Genomic DNA, 21,523 nt, shown 5'->3' with positions numbered 1-21,523 from the left:
GATTGGGATAGGCTACAAATAAAAGTTTTATTTGTTGTTATTTGCCAAAACTCTGGTCATAAGCATTCAACATGTGGCGAGCTTATCTTCACATCTGTTGTAACCAAAGGAAAATCTCCCTCTACCCCAGGCAACTGCTGCTGGATCCTTTGTTGAGCTGATTCAACTGACTAACCCAGTGTCCTGGTTTCAGCAGAAAGCTATTCACTTTCTGGAGGATTTTTACTTTTGATTTTGAGGGTGTTCCCCCCCACCACCACCACACACACACACTCCCATGATAGTGATTTCAATTACCTTACAAAAGAGTGGAGTGCACACTATAGCTATCAGGAGGTTACTAGCCCAGCCATTCGCCTTGGGGACAACAAACCAACACATTGACTTGGCTCATCATTGCATGAATTTGCCAACAGTCTCAGCAGCTTTGTCAAACACTGATAAAACATGGCTTAGGGAGGTCTTATAAGAGATTAGATAACATTTTGGCTTCAAGAAAGCAGATAACAGCTTACCTGAGTAATGATAAAGGACAAGTCTGTCACCAAGCACAAATGATAGCCCATGTGTCTCAGACACATAGACGCGCTTGTGAACCAGGAGGGGTTTTTTCCATGGAACTAATTGACTCATTATTGGAGACAAGGGATTTTGTACCTTGCTCAAACCAGGTAAAACAAACTACAGCTAAAAAGCAGAATCTGAGTTATCTCAGAAAGGGCAAACTCAACCCAAATCACCTACGTCTGGTCTCAGCAATGATTTTATAACCCCCTTACGTAAAATACACCTCTATTTGCAATAATCTCTTGTGACTGTGAGGCAATTAAAGAGAAACCCGTGTGTTTTGCACAACGACAGTCTGCAGTTGCTACAAATTGAAACTGAGAATTGAGGTTTGAAGCACAGTAAAATGCAAAGAAGCAGGGTCACACAGTCAACGTCATGGGGACAAGACAAAGATACCACACACCTCATCTGCTCCTGCATATAAAACATGAAGAACTGCAACATGTATTTTTTCCTATGGTCACTGGGACCTTTTGGCTTGCTTTCAGGAAGTGTGGAGGCAAAGAAATAAATGTCATTGATAAAGAAAGGAGAGGGAATGATGCTGTGCAACCACATTTCACTAGAGAGGCTTGATCAGGAATGGCAAAGCACATGCATATGTAGGACAAAAGATGTAGATGCCTTTGGGAAAGCAAACAAACAGACAAAACCAAGACAAAACTAAACCTCTGTTTTTTAATCCATATAAACTGCATTAAAAAAAGGCCAACACTATTGTCCAACACATATGCATTTTTTGTTCCGCTGAAAGGGGTTATTCTTTGTACAACTCCTCTTTAAACAAGGGTATATTTACTCACTAGTAAACCTATATATGATTCCATATATAACTTTGGGGATGTGAAAGCATGCACATTTTGAATGTAGAGAGACAGTGGAACAAGCACCACTTCCCTGCACACCCAGCCATCCGCTGAGCCGCACTCAGAGGCTCACGGTTCAGTGGAGACATCTCTACCCTCTGACAACACCCATCCCCTGCAAACAGTTGGGTTGTTGGGTGTGCAAGACTTTCATGTCACTACAGTTTCCACCTCCTGGGGGAATCTTCTGCACTTTTTGCTGAGTGCTGCTGTGTACAAAGGGTCTCAATGGGGATGCAAGTTTTTGGGGTCTACACCTCAATGGGGATGCAAGTTTTTGGGGTCTACGCCCCGTGTAGGACCGGTGCTGCATGTTTTCATGGCTGTGACATGCTGCTGTGGAAACTTTGAGTCACTTTGTGCCACTAAACCCGCGGTGGACGGGAGGCCTGACGTAACACTGGGAACCGGCCCCACCGGCCTGCTCCTCTTTGCAGGGGACTTCTCTGAGTGTGGAAGCCTAAGGTTGGGTAGCAGGGCAGGGGAACTGGGCAGGAGGCTGTCCTGTGGGGAGAAGGACGCTCTCTGGGAGGGAGATGGGCTTTGGGAAGAAGCTGCCCTTTAGGGAGAAGGACTTCCTTTGAAGAGGACATCTGTTGGGGTTCAGGGTGTCTTCCAGTGAGGAGGATGCCCTTTGTGGAGGAGGATGATCTTTGGGAAGGACATTCTCTGGGGAGGAGGACACCCTTTAGGGAGGAAGACATAATGATCAGAGGGCTGGTGCATCCCTCCTATGAAGACAGGCTGAGAGAGCTGGGTTTGTTCAGCCTGGAGAAGGGTCTGGGGAGACCTTAGAGCAGCTCCAGTGGCTAAAAAGGCTACAAGAAATCTGGAGAGGGGCTTTTTACAAGTGCAGGTAGTGACAGGACAAGTGGGGGTGGCTTTAAACTGAAAGAATGTCTATTCTAAACTGAAGATTTAGATTAAAGTTCTCCCCTGTGAGGGTGCTGAGGCGCTGGCACAGGGTGCCCACAGATGCTGTGGCTGCCCCATCCCTGGCAGTGTTCAAGACCAGGTTGGACACAGGGGCTTGGAGCAAGCTGCTCTAGTGGAAGGGGTCCCTGCCAGTGGCAGCGGGGTGGAACTGGATGAGCTTTAAGGTCCCTTCCAACCCAAATCATTCGGTGATATCCTTGCGAGGTGGGTGAGGGCCCATCACCTTGCCATGGCCCTCAGAGGACACACCACCTTCCCCTGCCGCAGCCGGGACACAAGGACACATAGACACCCCTCGGCCTTCCCTCCATCCCCCTCAACCTTCCGCCCAACCCAGGCCCTCCGCAGTGGCAGCGTGGAGGCCCGGCCCGGCCCCGCCCCGTCGCCTGCCCGCCCCTGGGCCCGGGCCCGCCCCAGGACGGCAGGACCGCGCTTGGCGGCGTGGCCTCGGCGGCTGGGCCCATTTCGGCGGCGGAGGGCGGTGGGAGTAGCGCCATGGTGGGGCGGGCGCTATGGGCCTCGGGGCTGGTGCTGCTGGCGGTGCTGCCCGCGGCGCTGCGGGCCGACACGCCGGCCAACTGCTCCTTCGCCGACCTGCTGGGCGCCTGGGAGCTGCGTGTGTGGCGGGGCGGCGGCCGCCACGGCAACTGCTCGCAGGCGGGTGAGACCGCGGCGGCCGTGCCCCGTTCCCCTTCCGCATGGCCCGCGGGGTGCCGGGGTTGGCACGGCCTCGGGGGGTGGTGGGGGGTGTGTGCCCCAATGCGGGGGAGCGGCCTTAGAACCGAAACGGGCAGCGGAGAAGCGGGTTCGTGTCTCGGCCGTAGCGGCCCCGCGCACCCCGCGGTAGTGCTGGTGTCCGTGGAGGGGTCCCCGGCTCTGGGTGACCGCAGCGCGCAGCGCTGTTACTTTCCCGCTTCAGTTTTGGGGGTTTTGTTTGGTTTAAGGCCTCTTCATGAGCACCTCACGTTCACTTCTTCCTTCCTCGCAGCCCACAGGCACCCGCAGCCCTTCCTGGAAGTGGCTGTTCCAGGGGCAGAGTGAGGTTGTTCATGACATCTGGCCAGGGCCGGCTGTGAGAGCTTGTGGGAGCTTGGAAATAGAAATACAACTTCTTTTGAGGGGATAATAGTGGTGGGGAATTGCTACTTAATCTTTGTGTGTCGGCGTTACTTAAACAATAATAGATACTTTTTATTTGGGATGACAAAACTCATGAGGAATGGCTGAGGGACCTGGGGGCTTTAGTCTGGAGAAGAGAAGGCTCAGGGGGGACCTGATCGCTTTCTATAACTACCTGACAGGAGGTTGTAGTGAGGTGGGGTCGGTCTCTTCTCCCAAGTAATGAGAGGTAGGCCAAGAGGAAACGGCCTCAAGCTGAAGCCAGGGGAGGTTTAGGGTGGGTATTAGGAAAGATTTCTTCACAGGGTGCTCAGGCATTGGAACAGGCTACCCGGAGCAGTGGTGGAGTCACTGTCCCTAGAAGTGTTCAAAAACCGCTTAGATGTGGCCCTCAGTGCCATGGGTTAGTGGTGGCCTAGGCAGTGCTGGGGTAATGGTTGGACTTGATCATCCTAAAGTTGCCTTTTCCAACCTGGTTGATTTTATGACTTTTCTGCATCATCTGCTCTTTGATCAGATGGGGCAGGTTCAGTGGGAGCAGTGGAGGTCACTGGTGTGAAAGAGCGTGGGGTGGTTGATACTTCATCCCAGATGTTCGGGGGGAGACGCAGTGTATGAGTGACACAGAGTATGAGTCGTGTGTAGCTGTATAGCAAGTTACATTTGAATAAGCTGATGTTTCCCAGTAACAGTTGTTCAGTGCTGATAATTAAATGTACAAATACTGTCTAGCAGTGGCAAAAATGAGTATATATACCCATTGGCAGATACGTGAAGTCCCTGAAGTGTGTTTTCCTGATGTCTTTTTTGCAGAAGACTGTTCGACAAGTGTGTTTTAACATCTGTCTTGGAATAAAGTAAATGCTGCAATGTAGTGATTTTTAATTTTTGTCTCTTCCATGCAGTAATCATGCAGTAATGCTTGTATTTCTTGCAGGGCCTGTGGAAAGAAAGGTGCTTGTGAACTTTCAGAAGTTAGATGTGGCTCAGGATAGTCTGGGCAACTATGGTTTCTTCACTCTGATTTACAATCAAGGCTTTGAAATGGTGTTAAATGACTACAAGTGGTTTGCATTTTTTAAGGTGAGTTAACCTGTAGTGTTCTGCATCACTGACAGTTGCTAAAATGGTCTGTAGTTAGGCTTCTCCTTAGTCCCTGAGTGCCACCATGGGGCAGTTGGGATGCTTGGTTGTCTTCGGCTCTAAGGTTTGCCTGGATTACCAGATAAAGGACTTTCATCAGTGGCAGTGTAGGGAGCAGAGGGAGGGGAGAGGTATTGTCTGAAAACTGTTACAGATGCTGATGCATTCCCTTCTGGGCATGCTTAAAGCAATTGAAGGCCTTCATGAAACTAACTCTCTTGGTAGCCTGGACTTGTGGTTTTTTTTTATCAGTTTTCTTCCTGACACTGCAGAGCCAAGTGAAATAGCAAACATCACTGCTTTTCTCCTTCCTTAAAGGTGTTCTCAAATGCATGGAAACTTTAGAAAGGCCATCTGCTCTCCTTGCTGGAGGATTTCTAATATCTTTAAATTTTATTCCAGAATGCTACTTTAATATCTAAGGAAGCCTTCTGCTGCCTTTCTGCTCCTTGTTCTTTTGAAGCAATGCTGTTATCTCCAGTCCCTGTTAATAACTTCAGGTCAAGCTGAAAACAGTGCTGACAGGCAAGTGATAGGCAGGGGAAAACCCACTTGCTGAGGAGTGCTCTGGTGCTGCTGTGATGGGTGGCTTGAAGCAATCTCTGCACGATGACTTTGCTACCTGAGAGACAGACATTTTGTGGAGCAAGACTGCTCAGTTGGTGAGTGCAGTCCTAGGCAGAAGCAGTGAACATGTTGTTTCAGGACGTACTCTCTTATGTCTGGCTTCAGATGAGCTGCTACTTATCACCCAGGCCTTGCCCAAGCGTGAAATCCCTGAACCTTGGCTAGTAGTAAGTAGGATAAAGAAATGACTTTTGCTTTAAGTTGTCTTCCTGGGAGCCACTGTAAATGGTTTATTTCACAGCAGCTATTTTCAAGTCAGTGTTTTGAGATGTTAACAAAAGTGAGTGATCCACTCTTCCAGAACTGTAATCCTTATTGAATAAAAATGATGTATGAGGCTCCAGTTTAATTGCAACTTAGTTCATACTGATTTGAGCTCACTTAAGGGAAAGGACTGTGTAGGTTTTTTTACAGGACTAATGGTGGAATTGTTTACATGCTGTTTGTTCTGGGTCAATCCCAGTAGGCAGCTAAGCGCCACGCAGCCACTCACTTATTCCCTTCACAGTGGGATGGGGAAGTGTAGAAGTATGAAAACTTAAGGGTTGAGATAAAAGTACTTTAATAGGTAAAGCAAAAGCTGCACATGCAGGCAAAGCAAAATAAGGAATTCATTCACTACTTACCACCAGCAGGCAGATGTTCAGCCATCTCCAGGAAATCAGGGCTTCATTATGCATAACTCTTACTTAGGAAGACAGATGTCATAATTTAGACTGTCCCCACTTTCTCCTTCCCCCAGCTTTTATTGCTGAGCTTACATCATACGATGGGGAATATCCCTGTGGTCAGCTGGGATCAGCTGTCCTGGCTGTGTCCCCTCCCAGCTCCTTCTGCTCTCCCAGCCCACTTGCTGGTGGGGTGGTATGAGGAGCAGAAAAAGCCTTGACTCTCTGTAAGCTCTGCTCAGCAATAGCTAAAACATCCCTGTGTCATCAGTACTGTTTTAAGAATAAACCCAAATGTGGCATTATACGATCTGCTATAAACAGAATTACCTATCTGACAAAACTACAGGATTCACAACTAAAACTTGTTAAAATACGAAGCTCTGGTGTAAAATCCTGTGTCTTATACTTGAGCAAGAGCAAAATGTGATGGAGAAATACCCAATTGACATTTTCTCATCTGTATAAGGTAGTGATGCTAAATTGCTGTCATGTGCACCTCATAAATTTGGCAGGTGATACAGCAAAAGCTACAGCATTGAAGGGTACTCCAGACAGAATTACTCTGAAGCTTCCCAGGCAGGGACACCTCTGAGAGCTTCCCTGCAGTGGGAGGGCCTGCATCAGAAGTGGTAGGAATTCCTGCCTCCCTGAGGACAGTGGTGCATGAGCTCAGGCTTGAGGTGTCCTCTCTGGCAGGTCGAATTCAGCAGTCATTGCTGGCCTTTGTGGACTCATCTGAGGAGAATGCAGTTGAGCTAGCGGACTGGGAATCCTTAGATTGGTATTTTGCACTGAATCCAGATTTGCCATGGTAAGCACTTGAGATAAGTGTTGATTGTCAAACTAATTCTTAAATGTGAGGAATTTAATCAGAAACAGTAAGTGGCCTGCTCTGGAATGTAAATGGATCTGTAGGGCACCAACTTTAAGACAGTTGAGAGTCACTGAAGGCTTTGCTCCTGCTATCAGTACCATGTGAAATACATTCCTGGAAGATGAGCACTATGTCAAGTGACTAATAATCGCTGATCTGGTATATTAGTCTGTGTTTATGAAAATGTAAATGCATTGATTTGCAACAGTACTCTTAAATAATATTCTATAAAGTTTTGGTATAATTTAGGCTGGAAGGAACTTCTGGATATCATCTGATCCAATTTGCTGCTCAAAACAATAAATGTGTATCCACCTGAGAAGCAGCAATGCCCAATTAATTGCATTTCATGGTCATGACTGTGTCTTAGCTTTTGTAGACAAATCAATGAGTAGTTTTGCAGTCGCTTTTGGTATTGAGAAATAGCAAACTTGTTTGGCTCGTTGGTCACTAGTAGGGAATCCATTAGCAAGACACGCTTAAATTAAAGCCTCCTTTCCTTAGATATCATAGAGAGGATTAGAGCCCCATTCAGTTACCCTCTCTATAATATTGCTGCGATAAAGGAAACAACAAAATACCAAGATGCAAGTATAATATCCAAGAAGCATGAGGAAATACCACAGCATTTAATAATTGTATCTTCTGCTGCTGATGACAGCAAGTGGACCGGTTGACTTTGTTAGGCAAGAACTTGCCTTACCGATATTCGGCAAAACTTATTTCACAATTGCTAGTGGGGACCTGGGGCAAAAAAAATGGTTCCTAGTGAACTGCTTGACCTTATGACGTATTTAGATGTATATCTGTTTACTTTCAATCCAGTAAATATTGCATTACATATGAAATAGAAATACAAAAGATCTAGTCCTGGTATAAGCTAAAAATGCATTTTCTTATACCAGATGCAGTTAGTGCTCCTTTAGGACCTATCCCATCATCTTTTACTGTAAATTTTGTAGGGGACAAGTAACATATTCAGAACAATGCATGCTTCAGAGGTTTTTGGAGAGTGTTTGCCTGTTGTTTAAAATGCTCCTACCATTTTACCTGAAAGAAAATAAGCGCAGCAGACTTCATTTGCTTAGTGGTGGTCATAATTAAGAAGCCCTTGGAGTAAAATAGGGTAGGTATTGCTTAGCATTGGTTGTAATCAAGAAGTCCTTGGAATAGAATAGAATACTAATTGGCAGGGGCCTTCCTCTCTTGAAATGCAGCAAGAGGAAAGCATAAAAGCAATTTTAGACTATTTCTTAGCCTTGATGGCTGTTCAGAATGTAGAAAGTCATTAGACGAAGTCTTTTTGGAGTTCATGGAAAGGAAGAATTATCTTTGCTGGCAGTCTTGCTTTACAGTAAGAAGGCGTAGAACTGTTATGTTTAATAGGGAGTAATTTGTTATTGTTTTACTATTTGGTAAAACAACTTAGTTTCACTCTAAAATAACCTTACAATGTGAACACTGTTCTGGAGTTACTGCTTGATGGTGGAGTAACGTTTTGGTTCATGGAGCAGTTTGTGATGGTGGTGCAGCCATAATACAGAAAGCCATGTACCTCATCTTCCATGGCTGTGGGTTCGGGCTTGTCAGGAAAGTATGAATTGCTTAAAGACCACTCTTAAATTTTAAGGGTGACAGGGCAGATAAAGCATCCTGATTTACCTGCGGTGGTGCTTTAACTCTTTCCTCGTATTCTGCCATTCAACAGAGAGGATGGAGTTGCTAGGCAAAATGAACAGCAGTATTCAAGCAAATACAGTACATCATGTGTTCCAAGCACAGAAGTGCAACTCATGCTAGTTGAACCTCCTGTGTATTTTTGCTTAATATTAAAGAATGAAGCTATTGATTACTAACAAGAATGGCTTGGCTAAATGGTGGCTTTATTAGAGCTGTGTTGGCTATAGGCACAGAGATGGTGATGCATATTTTGGTGGGTTTTTAATAGCCCTTTGTTCCTGTGGCTTATTAAACAGACACCTACTAAAATTTCTTTAGGGCCGCACTGCCTTTACAAGTTATTGTTTCATTTGGGAATGGTGGGGAAATGACTTTCCACACCAAGGGAGTGAATTGGGTGAGCTTATCGATGTATTTTTTCCTCAGTTTGCTATAATAGCTTAAGAAAAGATGCTGTAACTGTTTTAACTGTTGCACTTAGACTTGTCCCTCGAGGCTTGTCAAGTTAAATGTGGCATCCTACTGCATTCTTGCTTTGTGCTTCTCACAAATTGTAGTTACTCTGCCTGGTGTTTGTTTGCGGCACAAGATAACTTGTTTGTTTTATGGGAATGCTCTTGTTTCTTATTTAATGTGTGCTGAAACATCCCTATACTGAACTTGATATGAAGTTAGTGTACTGACTCTTGGCAGAATCTTGAGCATGTGCTTCTTCTGGATGATAGAAGGATTCTCTAGGGCTGTGCGAGATATCAAGCTTTAAAGATTGGTGGGGGGTGGGGTGGTGGTGGTGGTGTCCCCCCAAGGGATGTCAAAGAAATAGCAACAGCAAAGCTAGAGCCAGGCTGAAAGGAAAGTTTAGGCTAACTTGTTTCAACTACTTGGTATCTTTCTGGTATTTAATGTTAAGACTACCACTTTTAAGGGAGACAGTCTTGTAAGACTCTCACTGTTTGTCCATCAATCTAAGTGGTAGTATTTCTGACTTTTGAGAAGTCCAAGGGAGATGGTCTTGTAAGATTCTCATTGTCCATTAATCTAAGTGGTAGTATTTCTAACTTTTGAGAAGTCCTCCTGTAAAGAAAAGAAGTCTGTCATAAAACATTAGCATTACTTCAGCAGAAAGAAAGAGATTATAGAATATTCCACTCCCCAAGTTACTAATCTTTTCCAGAGTGACTTGGTGACATCTTTGTCACCTTTTTTCCTCTCTTCCCCAACTTGCCAAATTTGGTTAAAAACAAGGACTGTTGTTCTGACATAGCCAGTATCTTGGTTGAACTTGGTTAAGTGGCGATATGCAGCTGCTGCATCCCTGAAGTGTAGATCTGAAAGCCTAAATGTCTGAACTGCAGAAAGTTCCCTAGAGGAAAGAAAGTGTATTTGTAGTTGGTATTTGTCTGCATTTTATGTTGGGTAGCAAGATGCAGTTGTTTGTTCTGGTAATACCATCATCTGTATTTTGTACAGTAGGGCATCTGCAAGTCTGCAGTTCTGTCCTAATTAAGAATGTCCATCCCATATGAAAATGCACAGGCACATTTGTAAATTTGATGGCAGATGAGCTGTCTTTCCACCAGGCTTAATGTATGGGTTAGTCCTGCCTCCTGGAACTCAAGTTGGATTATTGCCTGAACATGGCTTAAATTGAGAACAACAGATGTAAAAGAGGATGGCAGCCTATGTGTGTAGTACTGCCGAATCCCTGTTAAAATGTTGTGTCCAATAAAGTCTTCATACTTGCTTTTATACTTGCTTTCCTCTCAGGGTTCTGTAAAATTTTAAAGACAGCATTAAACAATTAATTTTTTTACCAGGACTAGAATTGAACATGTAATTTGATTGTGTCATGATGACTAACACAGGAAAAACTTGACTAAAAAGCTTACTTAAGGTATCTAAAAGCAAGCCTTGAAATTTAGGTACACGAAGGCTTTTAAGGTTAATGCTGTTGTTGCTTGGCTAAATTCTGGTATTAGCTGAAGTCACATGAGTTGTCAGACTTGAAGAATATGCATTTGAAATAGCATTAAAGCTTAACTGTTTTCAAACCTCAGAATTTGAACTGTGAATACAGTTTGGGTGCCTTTCTACAGGAGCTGTTCCAGATTGGTCAGATCACTGGATGGAGTTTACTTAATGCTGCAGATGTGATCATTGGCTGATGAAATTATCGCATGGGACATGGCTGCAGTGGTCTTTTATTAAGTTAAAAATTAAACCCATCTTCTTAAGTCAGCAGAGGAAATGCCTGCAGCAGTTGTCCATCAGCTGGACCAGGGAGGAGGGAGAAGCAAATTGCGACCTTATGGGCGTATTTTCATTTCCTAGTGGAAAATGGCTTTTGGAGTTCAAATTCCCTTTATCCAGTTGGTAGGCTATGGTCTTAAAGTCTCACATGTCCCCTTTTTAAAGCAGGTTCAGTAGCAGTTTACAGTCTGCCAGCCTACAAAAAGGTAGGCTGTTTAATTTTGTGGTTCTACACAGACTATCTCTTTATCTCGTTTATCTTGAAGCGTTGCCACTGACTGCCCCCTCACCTCCTTCCTAATTTTGCTGATATGTTTGAACTGAAAGAACAGTGTAAGGAACTTGCTAAATTCACTTTTTTGAAAGTTGCCCAAATGGTGTGGATACTGTTCAGGTTATAGAATCATAGAATAGTAAGGGTTGGAAAGGACCTTAAGATCATCTAGTTCCAACGCCCCTGTCCTGGGGAGACACACTTCCCACTAAACTGTGTCACCGAAGGCTCTGTCCAGCCTGGCCTTGAACACCGCCAGGGATGGAGCATTCACAACTTCCATTCCAGTGCCTCACCACCCTTAAAGAATTTCCTCCTTATATCCAATCTAAACTTCCCCTGTTTAAGTTTTAACCTGTTACTCCTTGTCCTGTCACTACAGTCTCTAATGAATAGTCCATCCCCAGCATCCCTATAGCCCCCCTTCAGATACTGGAAGGCTGCTATGAGGTCTCCACACAGCCTTCTCTTCTCCAGGCTGAACAGCTCCAACTTCCTCAGCCTGTCTTCATACGGGAGGTGCTCCAGTCCCCTGATCATCCTCGTGGCCCTTCTCTGGACTTGTTCCAACAGTTCCATGTCCTTTTTATGTTGAGGACACCAGAACTGCACACAATACTCCAGGTGAGGTCTCAGGAGAGCAGAGTAGAGGGGCAGGATCACCTCCTTTGACCTGCTGGTCACCCTCCTTTTGATGCAGCCCAGGATACGGTTGGCTTTCTGGGCTGTGAGCGCACATTGCTGGCTCATGTTCATTTTCTCATCAACCAACACCTCAAGTCCTTCTCTGCAGGGCTGCTCTGAATCTCTTCTCTATCTGTCTGTATCTTAAAAAAAAACCAAAAGGCAGTAAATTTAAACTCTAGAAAAAGGAGAAAGATCTCTTGGAGGAAAAAAAAAAAATGCAAGTTGTTATAAATTGCTATCTAGCAGATAGTTCCTTGTCTTTTTTCCATGAAGATAAGTCACAAATCTGTCTTCTACATTTGGGTTCAGTTACTTTCTAGGCAAAACAGCACAGTTATTCAGTTAATATTGATACTAATGTGTGCTTATTGCAAAAAGTGCAAGTCAGAACCTGTTTGATAAAGATCAGTTTCTTTCATCTGCTCAACCTCTTTAGAGGTATTTGGCCACTTGCTCTGAAACACAGGCAAGACGCAGCTCAGTGCCTGGGCATTACTGCTATTCCAGCAAATTCATCTACTGGACACAAACATAACCTCTTCTCGTTGCAGTACAAAAAGGAAGGACAGAATGTAACCAGCTACTGCAATGAGACTCTGCCAGGATGGGTACATGATGTACTTGGCCACAACTGGGCTTGTTTCACTGGACAGAAGATTTCTTCATCTCCCTCAGATGTTCACATAAACGAGCTACCTCTCCAGAAACCCAGGAGAAGGTAAGCAAGAGATAAGTGACCTTTGGAATAAAATGCTTGGTAACTGTGTGTGCTTCAGGTTTCAGCTAAAACCATATGGACCAATTCTGTTACTGAGTGCAAAGTTAATGCCAGTGATAGTGCTGGGAATAAACCTGAATGCACAAAAATAGAGGAGGGTATGCCCATCACATCACTCAGTTTCACCTTCAGTCTGTGGCAAAGCCCAATTAAAAATCTGGCATGTTTTAAGATGATGATTGTACCATTCTAGTTAGTCTGTCTGAAATATCCTTGATCAAACAATTGCATGTTTTACCAGTATGTACTCTTCCAGTTTTAAAGAGTTTTCCATATTCAGTTTAGAGAACACAATTACCTTTCAATCCCAGTCTTTTCTTACTGTTTTGTTTGTTTTTGTTTGCAGACTTTCAAGCAGACCTTTTGTGCACAACTTTGACTTCGTAAATGCTATTAATGCTCAGCAGAAGTCCTGGAGAGCAACAAGATACAAGGAGTATGAACACTTTTCCCTGGAAGACCTAACTAGAAGAGCTGGAGGTGTCTATTCCAGAGCTCCAAGGTACTAAGGTCTTTTGTTTTGCCATAAACCCTACTGCTGCAGAGAATCTGCTTAAGTTTATCCTGGCTTTTCCTAGCTGTGTTTTGGCTTGTATTTCAGCTGTTTAGTCAAGTTTCAAGACTTTTCAGCTCATTTTCATGGAGTGCCAGCATGTCTTCATTTGAATGATTATTCTGAGCACCTGTTTCTCAAGCAGTTGAGATTTCTCAAGCAGTTGAGACAAACAGGGTCATCTGCCCTTTAATCTTGCCCAGTAATCCACTGCTGAATTCATATGTACATGGAAGAAGTGAAGACAGTCTCAAGTTGTCATCTCACTCTCCTGTCTACCTAGCAGCTGCTTGCCATAGTCAGGAGTTTCTGGTTGACTGTCCTCCTGATTCTGCTAGTTCATAACTGCAGTTAAAAAGCAGTGAACAGCATTCTGCTATTAAACGTGGCTACTCAAGATTTTCTGAAGGTATTCCCTTGGTTACTTTGATCATGTGCTAACATATCCAAAAAATCTTCTAACAGGAGTAGACTGTCTCATGAAGAACCATGAAGTAGCCCTGAGAGTGCCTTCAGGGTCTTGCAGATCACATGGCAGAGGGTGGTGATGGGGATAGATGCATGATCCTGTACACGAATTTGAGAAATTGAGTTCTTTGATGTGAAGATCTCTTCTTTACAGCTGTTTTACCTTCTTTGTACTGTTGCTTCTTCCACCTTCTTTGTACTGTTGCTTCATGATACTGCTGTGGGTAGGAATGCTACTTTGTCCAAACTGGCAATTTTTTGTAGAAGGTCCTAGTATACAGTAAAACTTCTGATTTGCTTGGGAGTATTATGCAGATTATCATGGCTTCATCATAAACTCAGGATTAACCTTGTAGTTGGTCTTAAATACAGTAATCTGTTCAGAAGATCTTTTGAACCATGCAGGGCCACGACAGCATTTTGTTGGCCCTCTCATGCTTTCAGAACGGACTCCAGTGTCTGATGTTTGTGAATGGCATGATTTATGGGACAAGCATCAGGTTATGTGAAAGCTCTTGGTTTCCTGATATATCATAGAATTATAAAATAGTTTGGGTTGGAAAGGACCTTAAGATCACCTAGTTCCAACCCATTTGCTATGGGCAGGAACACCTTCCACTAGATCAGGTTGCTCAAGGCTCTGTCCAACCTGGCACTGAATACTGCCAGGGATGGGGCATTTGCGGCCTCCTTGGGCAGCCTGTTCCAGCGCCTCACCACTCTCACAGTAAAGAACTTCTTCCTTATATCCAACCTGAATCTACCCTGTTTAAGTTTGAACCCATTACCCCTTGTCCTATCACTACAGTCCCTGATGGACAGTCCCTCTTTGGCATCCGGTATATAAGCTTCACTTGGCTGCAAGTAGTAGGTGAGGATGAGTAACATTAGTACTTCAATAGTCACAGTAAAAACTTGCTCCAGGGAAGTCTCCAGGGTAAGTGGGACTGCAGTTATTGAAGTGTTGATGTGTCTGTGTCTGCAATTAAACAGTCTGTGGCTGCTGTCAGTGCATGCTGCCAAGGCACAGTACCTTCTGAAGTCAGATAACTTGTGATGGCAGAGCTATAAAATAGCTGTTGCAGAGCTGTCTTGTTACAGTTGTTGAAAGTCACCTCAGCACTTCAGATTGGTTCAGAAGCATTTGACCTCAGTGGTTTGTGGATACTCATAATGTAGTTCCCTCAGGGAAGGATTTGAGTAGGTCTTGCATCCTGCTGAAACTAATCTCTTGAGATTGACACCCACTCAGATGAAGTCTGTTTCAAATTGCACTTCACTAAGTGTGAAGTGCAACTAGTAGCAGCCAGAAGATGACAACTGAGCGTTATGCGACTGATTCTTTGACCAGAGTGTGATAGAAGCATTTTCTTTTCTTTAGACCAAAGCCTGCACCTCTAACACCCGAGTTACTCAAAAAAGTTTCAAGCTTGCCAGAATCCTGGGACTGGAGAAATGTGAATGGTGTCAATTATGTCAGTCCTGTTCGGAATCAAGGTAAAAACAAAATACCAAAACTCTGAATGAAATGCTCTACAGATCCTTTGCTGTACTTTGTAATTTGCTGTTAACAAGCGGGTTTTGTCTAGTGTCTTGCAGTTGACAGATTACACCTGTAACTACAAATAATCTGTGGAAACTGTGTGGAATCCTGGCTGACAACACTGTGCCAAAATTGGTGGTGGTACTGGATTACCCACTCAGCAGTGTCTCTTGATGTGGAGTGAAAGGCAATTACCACAGTGCCCTGCGTAAAGACAGCTGTTTTGTCCAAGCAGTCTCAGTCATGGTTTTCTGCATGCTGACAGAAGTGATGTACACTTAATTCTTTCCTTAATTACTGCTGATGGCAAATTATGATGCAGTTTTCATGAATAAGCCTATGAAATTGTTTATACTGCCTCTAAATCTTATCACCATGGTAACTTCAAGAATTGAATGGCTACTTGCACATGCACTATGAAAAGTGTAGACACTGATAAATATAGAATATTTGTAAAAGCATATATTTGTCCCTGTGATAGTGAAGTATTTAACTTAAAGTAGACTTAAAAGGGTAGCATTCTGATGTATGTTTATAGGAATTGCTTTTACAGCACTGTGGTGTAGGATATCTGAATTAGATGATTACATACTGGAGGCCAGGAGTGGACTCAATGTGCCCCTTCCCTGCTCCACCACTGCCAAATAAACTTGCATCTGTTGGTACCTGTCTGGCTGCAACTTTGAGGGGAAGGGATGACTTAAATCACAGGTCCCTCATTTACGGCTTGGTGGTTCTGCCAAATACTGGTAGCAGAAGCAGCTTAGGAAGGCCTCTGAGTTCTAACTCTAAAGCTGACACACGGCATCACTGAAAGATGGTAACAGGGAATGATACAGACCTATGCAGGTGCAAGTTCTGTACTTTCTCCTGGTGTAAACTGAATATTCCAAGGGCACTTTTACCTTCCAGGCAGGTGAACACTCTGTCCCAAACTTGCCCTTTCTCTCTTGTATTGCTTGAAAATTTCTCTAAATGAGAACTAGTCTGTTGCTTCCAATAATAAAGCTGCCTACACTTTTCCTGTAATCTGAGAATCCATGCTGAGTATGTTAAATGTCTGTGAAATATGCATTCTTCTCCATTCAATTAGAATTTTAGCTTTCAGGCTTTCAAGGGGGAAAAAGCCCTGCAGATGACCTTGTGCGAAATACCGCTGACATACAAATTAAGTCTTGGTTATGGTAGCTTGTATGATTTTTCTGAGGCATTGGATATCAATACTTCATTAAAATGATAGTATTAGAAGGACTTAGTTGTATATTATTAGGGTTATTAGGTGACTAATTAGAAAATACCATAGGGGAGAAGGCTGCAAGCAGTAAGATGCAAATTTTCTGGCACATGCAGAGAGAATTGTTTGAATTTCAAGATCATGACTTCACAGGTTATCATAGAGTCAAATGCTCTTTACCTGAGAAGAAACAAATGCAGTATCTGAAGTGGACAAGAATTAAAAGGGAAATGTGCATTCTGTGTAGAATACCTTGAGACATGCTGGGCTTCATGCAACTGCAGTTATCTTGGACTGTAATACTTAACTGCCAGCATGTTAACATCCCTGGTAGCATTTCATGTAGTCAAGAAAGTAAAAGATTGAGTTCTCAAGTTGTTTATAGAGCAGTAACTGTATCTTCGAGCCAAGATATGTCATCTTTGAAAATAGCCTGGTTGTTACTTGTTATCAACTTTACAGGTGGGAGAAGAAGGGAAGCTACAGATATTGTTAGCCTCAGAGTGCAGTTCCAATTTCTTGCTGGCTTTTCTGCAAGCTTTTTCTGCAGATCAAAGTAGGAGAAAAGCCTTGTCAGCTGATTGTTCACTAGATGTGCTGTGGTCCTTCTTACTGCTCATAATCTAACAGCCCTTTGCGGTGGAATGAGTGGAATCTAATAGGACTTAAGCTTTAATTGTCTCTGGAAGACAATTTGTGGGAGGTCTCAGAAAAACAACTACTCTTGCAGCTGTGCTGATGTTGCTGATACAGTGTGGTTGTGATGCTGTAGGCCTCGCAAATAGGGCTTTGGTAGCAGGAAAGAAACGTAGCAACCAGCCCAACAGACTACAGACTGAAATGATTATGTTAACTATTTTTTTACATTTTTGCACACAAGATGCAACAAAGTGTTTTGCAGAGTGGCCCTTCTTGGATGCTGTGACTGTACAATGAGTGGGAGGCACCTTTCACTGCTTCGGTTTGCCCTGCTGGGCAAAGAGCATTCATTTTCAGGCTGATTTTGCCCCTTGTCTTCAAAGACATGTCTAACTGAGTGAAGGTGCAATTTGATGAAGTCTTGCTTTTGTAATAGCTCTGCTTTTATACACCTACACAGTTCAGGAGAAAGTATTTTGTTTTGTTCCTCAAGCCTCCCTCATTTTCATAGCTCTGCAATATTTTACTTTCCTCCTGTCAGGAAGCAAAAGGAAATCTGGCACCTTGGTGACAATCAGTAGATAAAATAGGATCTCATCCAAGTAATTGTTGTTCCCTGTCATGCTTGTCATTCCACTACCAAAGGTTTATAGTATGTTATAGGAAGCTTCTAGGAAGTGAAGAGGCCTAAAACTAGACCCAGTACTAAGAGACTTAACTCTGACAGGAAACAGAAGGGAAATTTCTGCAAAGCCAGTGTACATATCCTTGGGAGGTAAGGGGAGCTTGGATGAATCCGCTGTATCAAGGCTGCTGTTTGTACCACTTGACTTCCAGAAGTTGGTTATTTTGGGAGTAGCTACAGAAGTGGAATATTTTTTTCAACTGGAAATTGCAGTAATAGATGCATTGTTATGTAGAAATAATCTAAAAGCCTTAGCATATGTGCTCCATAAAGGCTTACAGTTTAAGGCAGTAGTTTATGAGCCTTTTCAGCCCTGCTAATGTGGTCCGCATTGGTTTGTTCTGAAGGAATAGCATAGCTCTTAAATGATGTTACTGGAAAACACTGTAGAGCAGTACGTTTTTGTGGCAGTATTGCTGCCATTCAGAGGGACCTTGACATGCCTGGGAGGTGGGCCAGTGCTAACCTCATGAAGTTCAACAAGTCCAAGCGCAAGGGTCTGTATCTGGGTCAGGGCAATCCCAAGCACAACTACAGGCTGGGCAGAGACTGGATTTGAGAGCAGCCCTGAGGAGAAGGACTTGGGGGTGTTGGTTGGCAAGAAGCTCCCCATCACCCAGCAGTGTGCACCTGCAGCCCAGAAACCAGCTATGTCCTGGGCTGCATCACCAGCAGTGGGAACAGCAGGTCAAGGGAGGGGATTCTCCCCCTCTACTTTACTCTAGTAAGACCCCACTGACAGTCCTGCATTCAGCTCTGGAGGCAGCAACACAAAAAGCGCATGGAGCTGTTGGAGTGAGTCCAGAGGAGTTCAATGATTCTTGAATAAGCTCAGTGTTCCTTCAGAAGCTGTTACTAAAAAGACTTTTGAATTGCATGCTTAAAAGCTAAATGTATATTTGAGGTTTGAGAGGGGGATTGGTGGTGTTTGTTTTTAGTTTTGGGTTTTTTTTTCTATCAGTGTTCAACTTCCAATCACTGGTAGGTTTTGACACTTTTGAGAGGACTCTAACAATAGTTGTAGCTGAATGCAGGTGACTTGACTTATGTTACTGACTGCTCTTCATGTTTTTTTTTCATCCTCAGGTGCCTGTGGTAGCTGTTACGCATTTTCCTCCATGGGCATGCTGGAAGCAAGAATACGTATCCTCACAAACAACACTCAGAAACCGATCTTTAGTCCACAGCAGGTTGTGTCTTGCAGCCAGTATTCTCAGGGTAAGTACACTGGTGTATACAAAGACAACTTTCAGTAGTGAGTGCTGCGGAAGGAGACTGTGTATTAAAAACTTCTCTGCCTTCCCCATCACCCATGGTTTAGGTTTTGGTGTTTTTTTTTTTCATAAATATTTTAAAATCGTTTACAATATTAAAGAAAATATATGCAGAAAATATTCCAGAGTTGTCAGCCCACCTTTACTGTAGGGATGGGATTGTACCAGGAGTAGGTGGTCTCATGCTGAGAATGTTACTGGATTATAGGTAGATCTACTTGGGAGGTGAGAAGTATCTAAGGAGTAGGATTAAAATACAGCTAAGTTGCAATTCATACATGGGAAGAGTGGAACTAAATGTTCTCCCAAGCCATATTCAGGGGGAGGAGGAGCATATAGGGTGGAGGAGATGAGCAAAAGCAATGTCTAAAGCTTTCTAAAGGACAGTACCTGTGTTAGGACAGGTCGTTTTACTGCACATAGCTAAGTGCTCTTCCTGATGGGGAATGCCAGGAGCAGTTGTATAAGAAGGTGGTCCATACATCAGTGTTTCTGGTATAGGTCCCACTGATGTGAATTTTATCTTGTGTGTTTCAGAAAGCTAGCTATAGCTAACGGGAATATTAATGGAATGAAAAATGCAGTTTGTGTTTAATACTGTTTCTAAAAGTACTCCAGAAAATCCCAGTAGGAGAGTCTTCCACCTCAAATAACTGTCCAAGGGACTAAGCAGATATGTTTCTGTTTAGGTTGCGATGGTGGCTTCCCATACCTCATTGCTGGCAAGTACGTCCAAGACTTTGGTGTGGTGGAAGAGGACTGCTTCCCTTACACGGCCCAAGATTCTCCTTGCACTTTCAAGCGCAGCTGTTACCACTACTACACATCTGAGTACCACTATGTTGGTGGTTTCTATGGAGGATGCAATGAAGCCCTGATGAAACTTGAGCTTGTTCTGCATGGGCCAATGGCTGTTGCCTTTGAGGTTTATAATGATTTCATGCTTTATAAAGAGGGGATCTACCATCACACTGGGCTTCAGGATCGCTTCAATCCTTTTGAACTGACCAATCATGCTGTCTTGCTGGTGGGCTATGGTACAGAGCCAGGAAGTGGTGAGAAGTTCTGGATTGTTAAGAACAGCTGGGGCACCTCATGGGGAGAAGATGGTTACTTCAGAATCCGCCGTGGCACTGATGAATGTGCAATTGAAAGCATTGCAGTGGCTGCAACTCCTATTGCAAAATTATAAATGCAGTGCCTTATCCCCAGTTGTAAGAGTATACTGATTGATAGGAACTGTGGTTAAAATCTGGCCCCTTACTGGAACAGGGGAGCTTTAATGGTGTTTTCAGGACTAGAGCAGACAGTTTTCCTAGGTGAGAGGATGAACACTGTAAGCTCTGCTCTGTGCACTGACGGCTTCCTCTTAAGTCTGACAGTAGATCACCTAGAATGCAGCGACTGTTTTGGTAACAGTGGTCGTAGTTCATCACTGGATATACATCTTCAGTCACCGGTTGTGTTTTCTTCCTTGGTCAGTCTTGAACTTCAGAGCTCAGAGGGAAGCATCTGCTGTGATAATCGCTAACTACTTTGAAAGGACATTGTAGTGCCTTACTTCTCAGAAATCAGGAAATCACTGCAATTTAGAACCTGTGTTTTGGGGAGGGAATGGGCAATTACACTGATTAAAAGGAGATTTTAAAGCTTTAAGTGTCTTGCAAAAACTGCATGTCAAACCCTTATGGCAGTGAAAATCAGTTCTACATTTCAGGTTGTTACTGAATATTCCAGTTCTGGATTTTATTGCTGTGCTTTCCAGTTGATCATCTCAGAGTTCAATAAAAATTACCCCACTCCTAGAGGAGCTTGTACTTGTGGAAGCAGTTGGTTCTTTCAGTGACCTGTCTTCAGTTTTGAACTTCCTGTTAAGAAGTTTTTACTTTAGCAGGACCTAAAGTGGTGGGGAAGGAGGATGAGAGGGGAGAGGAACAAGCAATCATCCAGGGGAGACCAGGATTCTCACAGCAGGCACGATCAAGCAAGTTGTCCAGGAGTCTGGTAGTCCTTGCTGTAGAGGTGGGACAGTTCATTGAGTAAATTGGCTAATTCCCCACTAATCCTGTGTAAGTTTTCTCTTAACATGTTGCCTTGTTTCTTTCAAATACACAAGGTAGAAAAATAGAGGGTGGAATTGCAACACTTGGATAAATAATTTTTTGCTAGATGAATGTCAGCTGCAGCACAGTACTTGATTAATGCAAGGCTGGTCTTTGCTGATCTTCATATGAATAAATGGTGAGTAAAGATGAGAGTCCCAGCTTCATGGGTAGATGACCTAGAATTTGATAATCTTCTAATAAAATAATATGTAAACAAAGTAGTATTTTTATACACAAAATACAATCTTATGGTTTGGGTTTTGTTTTGAGGTTTTTTTTTTAGTGCGTAGAGGAATTTATGAAACAGCAAAATGGAACTGTTGCCTGTAATCAAACTATCCCATTTAATGTAGATGGGAAAACTCCCTTTTATTTCAATAGCAGAATTTAACAAGAGCCACTTGACTCCAGTTGACTCAAATTGGGTGGCAGGTGAAGGGGCAGCTTCATCGGTTTTGGCTTCCTGTATTTTGAACCCCCTGCCGAAAGGTACCAAGCCATGTTTGGAAATTTAGAACTTGGGTTTTGGCAGAATTTGAAAGAGGAC

The 21,523-nt window shown here is 43.6% G+C and overlaps 1 protein-coding gene across 1 annotated transcript; it reads left to right on the top strand.

The window, feature by feature from the left end:
• Positions 1-2,806: 2,806 nt before the first annotated feature.
• Positions 2,807-20,688, top strand: CTSC (cathepsin C). Its single transcript, XM_062639278.1, has 7 exons — positions 2,807-3,033; positions 4,429-4,574; positions 12,249-12,415; positions 12,822-12,977; positions 14,878-14,993; positions 18,684-18,815; positions 19,561-20,688. The coding sequence occupies exons 1-7, from the start codon at positions 2,868-2,870 to the stop codon at positions 20,061-20,063; spliced, it is 1,386 nt and encodes a 461-aa protein (XP_062495262.1). The 5' UTR covers positions 2,807-2,867; the 3' UTR covers positions 20,064-20,688.
• The last annotated feature ends 835 nt before the right edge of the window (positions 20,689-21,523 follow it).

The sequence above is a fragment of the Pezoporus occidentalis genome, unplaced genomic scaffold, assembly GCF_034315485.1.
Source record: "Pezoporus occidentalis ecotype Australia unplaced genomic scaffold, CSIRO_AGI_Poc_V1 ctg6, whole genome shotgun sequence".
NCBI lineage: Eukaryota > Metazoa > Chordata > Aves > Psittaciformes > Psittacidae > Pezoporus > Pezoporus occidentalis.
The sequence above is the reverse complement of the archived record's forward strand: the minus strand, read 5'-3'. Positions and strand labels throughout refer to the sequence as shown.